This window comes from Rhagoletis zephyria, unplaced genomic scaffold (genome assembly GCF_001687245.7).
Source record: "Rhagoletis zephyria isolate East Lansing unplaced genomic scaffold, Rhagoletis_zephyria_1.1 Rzeph_scaffold_01057, whole genome shotgun sequence".
Classification (NCBI taxonomy): domain Eukaryota; kingdom Metazoa; phylum Arthropoda; class Insecta; order Diptera; family Tephritidae; genus Rhagoletis; species Rhagoletis zephyria.
In genome coordinates, this window is record NW_016158141.1 from 17,564 (window position 1) to 20,712 (window position 3,149).

The 3,149-nt window shown below is 35.1% G+C and overlaps 1 protein-coding gene across 1 annotated transcript in view; it reads right to left on the minus strand.

The window, feature by feature from the left end:
- The window catches only part of LOC108362627 (mucin-22-like), an 8,569-nt gene extending 6,206 nt beyond the window's left edge, over positions 1 to 2,363 (minus strand). The window contains exons 1-2 of the mRNA XM_017615686.1: positions 2,299 to 2,363; positions 1,924 to 2,211 (exon numbers count right to left, since the gene is read on the minus strand). Of these exons, the coding sequence (XP_017471175.1) occupies positions 1,924 to 2,207 (284 nt within the window). The 5' untranslated portion in view covers positions 2,208 to 2,211; positions 2,299 to 2,363. The remainder of the gene's footprint in view (positions 1 to 1,923; positions 2,212 to 2,298) is intronic.
- Positions 2,364 to 3,149: the final 786 nt, after the last annotated feature.

Below are 3,149 nucleotides of genomic sequence, written 5' to 3' on the forward strand. Positions count from 1 at the left end.
AATTTTGTGATTTGCGTAAATGCCAACCAGCTGTTTTTGATCAGCTGTTTTCCTGTTGGTAAATTGCTGTTGGCAAAAATTTTTCCAGCAGAAACCAGCAGCTCCCCTCAACATGAAATGTCACTTTGCTCTCTCAATTTCCCCTTATTGGTTAAACATGAACAATTAACAGCTACGCGAACGCAACTAATAAAAACCCACAAACAGTTTCGTTATTAGTTTAAATTTCGTAAAGCAACATGCGATCAGCTGTTTTTCGTACTGGCAAATTCTTACAAGTAAAAATTTATCCACTAAAATCCAGTAAAATCTTGCAACTTCAACTGTAATTTTTCTCGCTCTCTCAATTTCCCCTACTTTGCAAGTTTTTGCTGACGAAAACGCCAAAACATGAAAATTCGTAAAAACTTTTACTGGATTTTACTGGAAATGAGTAAAAAAAAACGCAACAAATGACTTGAAATTTTGCTTTCAACTAGACTTAATCGTAATGTTGATAGGTAACTCATACGCCATGGCCTATGAACGATAAACGTTTTCTCTCGCGCACCCATCCTCACGGAAATGAGGTTTTTGACTGGCTGTAGATATTTCATCTAGTTACAATATGTATTACGAATGTGCTTTCAAAAGGGCAAAAATGCAATTTCAACATGGGTTGGAAGTACNAAATGACTTGAAATTTTGCTTTCAACTAGACTTAATCGTAATGTTGATAGGTAACTCACACGCCATGGCATATGAACGATAAACGTTTTCTCTCGCGCACCCATCCTCACGGAAATGAGGTTTTTGACTGGCTGTAGATATTTCATCTAGTTACAATATGTATTACGAATGTGCTTTCAAAAGGGCAAAAATGCAATTTCAACATGGGTTGGAAGTACTTTAAGACCATAAGAATTGGCAGGCAACCTTGAATTCATTTTCTATATACATACATACATATACTGTAAATAAAATTCTATCCAAATCTCAAGTCATCTGAATTATGTTGAGTAATCGATTTATATTGACATCTCTAATAGATAAAAACGCATAGTCAAGACCGCTGTCTGCAGCCAGAACTCCTGATTTGGATTCATATATTAATAAGCTAAGCACACAAAAAATTTCATTCGATCTGAAGTATTAAGGGTTTTTAGGTCATGAAATAATATTTCTAAAATTTTCATGCATACATATGTATGTATTTAAAAAATTAAAATTTAGACGTATTGGACTGCCGAAATGCATACTTGATGCAACTGATTAAGTGGAAAAAATATATACATTTTTTTTTCAATTATTGCTTTCAAATAACATCACTTTTTCGAACGTTTTCTGGATACGAAAACTAGTGAAAATTTAAGTCGTTATCTGCTCATTTCCGGGTAGGAAAATCGCATTGTTTTTAACGTTTTTGGATGCCTAAATGGATGGAAATTGTATTATTTTTCCGTTCGCTTCCGGATACATCAAATTGTACGAGACCGCACTGTCGATAAAATTGACGTTGTATTGCTGTTGGAATTGCGTTTGCAAATTTTATGCTTTCTGCCTTGGCAACCGCGTACATTTTGTTGTGGTGAATTTACAAATGCAACGAATATGCGAATGCAAGAGAGAGAGAGAGAGAGAGTATTTCCAAGTAAACATGAAATTAAAATGTATTTAAGGAGCTAAGGAGCAAATGAATTTTTTTTAGCTCCGCTCCAGTCGAAATCCTTGGCTCCTTAGCTCCTTGCTCCTTTACTCCGCTCTGCACGGCTCCGAAGCCCGGCCCACAACGTCAACTTTACTAATAACGAAACGAAATTGCTAACGATACGTTAAGGCTCATTTACACTTATCGCTTTCGTTTCCACCAAAGTGTGCAACAAAAGTGAACGATGAAACATATTGACTCCCTAGCAAAATGAAAAATTTTTTATTTGTACTTACTATGCACTTACTGCATTCACAGCTCGTTCTGAGATGTTCACTCCCGCAGTACTTGAATCATTGATGATTTTCATGGTGGTTGAATTATCAATTGCAGTTGTTGTGATTGTCGTTGATGTTATTGTTGTTGATGCTGCTGCATTTGGAGTACTAACTGAAACCTCCTCGCTTTGAATTGTACTGACAGCAGTTGTCCATTCATATGACTCATCTGCGAAATCTACATTACTCAAAATCAACAGCAATACAAAGCCGATGAGCAAGATTATGACCGTATATTTCATCAAGCTATGTGAATTGAGGATAATAAAATATGTATGTATGTACATGCAAGCTCGAAAGAAAGTAAAACAGTTTAAAAATTGCAAATCTTACCAAATTCTTTTGGACGAACTTATGAGTTTGCGTTCTCGCAGCTTTGTGTTTTGTTCGTCATTTAGGTGAAAGGTTTTCGTTTTATACATTTTATCAAAGCACAAACTAATAGAACGAATGCATATACAAATGTATGCATGTATGTATGTATATCCATGCAAATACCCAAAATTTTGTAGTAAATTAACGCTTTTACATAGATATTAGCGCTTTTTCGAGTTTAGGTGGCAATTATGCGTACATGTTATCCACTCAACAATTCTCAATTAACTGTTTTACCCCTTTTGAGATTCATTTATCACTTCATCGATTTGTGATGGCTAAATACGTTTTGTATTTAATTTATTTAGTAAATAATTAAATCCCATTTGCTTATCAGTAGCTATGGTAATAAAATCGCGTTTACATACTTGGTTTGATAAGGCAAAGGGCTTAATCAAGTTCCCTGAATTTGTGAACGTACATATGTAAGCATACTAATGGGCACCATTTAATGTAAATATAAATGCCTACCCTGTAGGGACCATGATTAGTTGGCGTTAGCCCCTGTTGGGATTTCGACATAACTGTCACGGGCATAATTTCCATTCCATGGAAGTGAAATTATTACCATCGATCGATTTTTGGTCCATGGCAGTAAAGTCTGACATTACTTACACAGATCTGATTCACTTAAAAAAGAATATCTTAAATTTTAAATTAGGTATTTTCGCTTGTAACTTTTTTGAAATATGGTCAATTTTCCGAAAGTCAAGACGGTCTATATGAGATGCTCTTCGACGGGATTCTGAAATCGATAAGGCCTCCAAGTTCTTGTTAGCAGACCGAAACAAATATCGAAAAACTTTTAT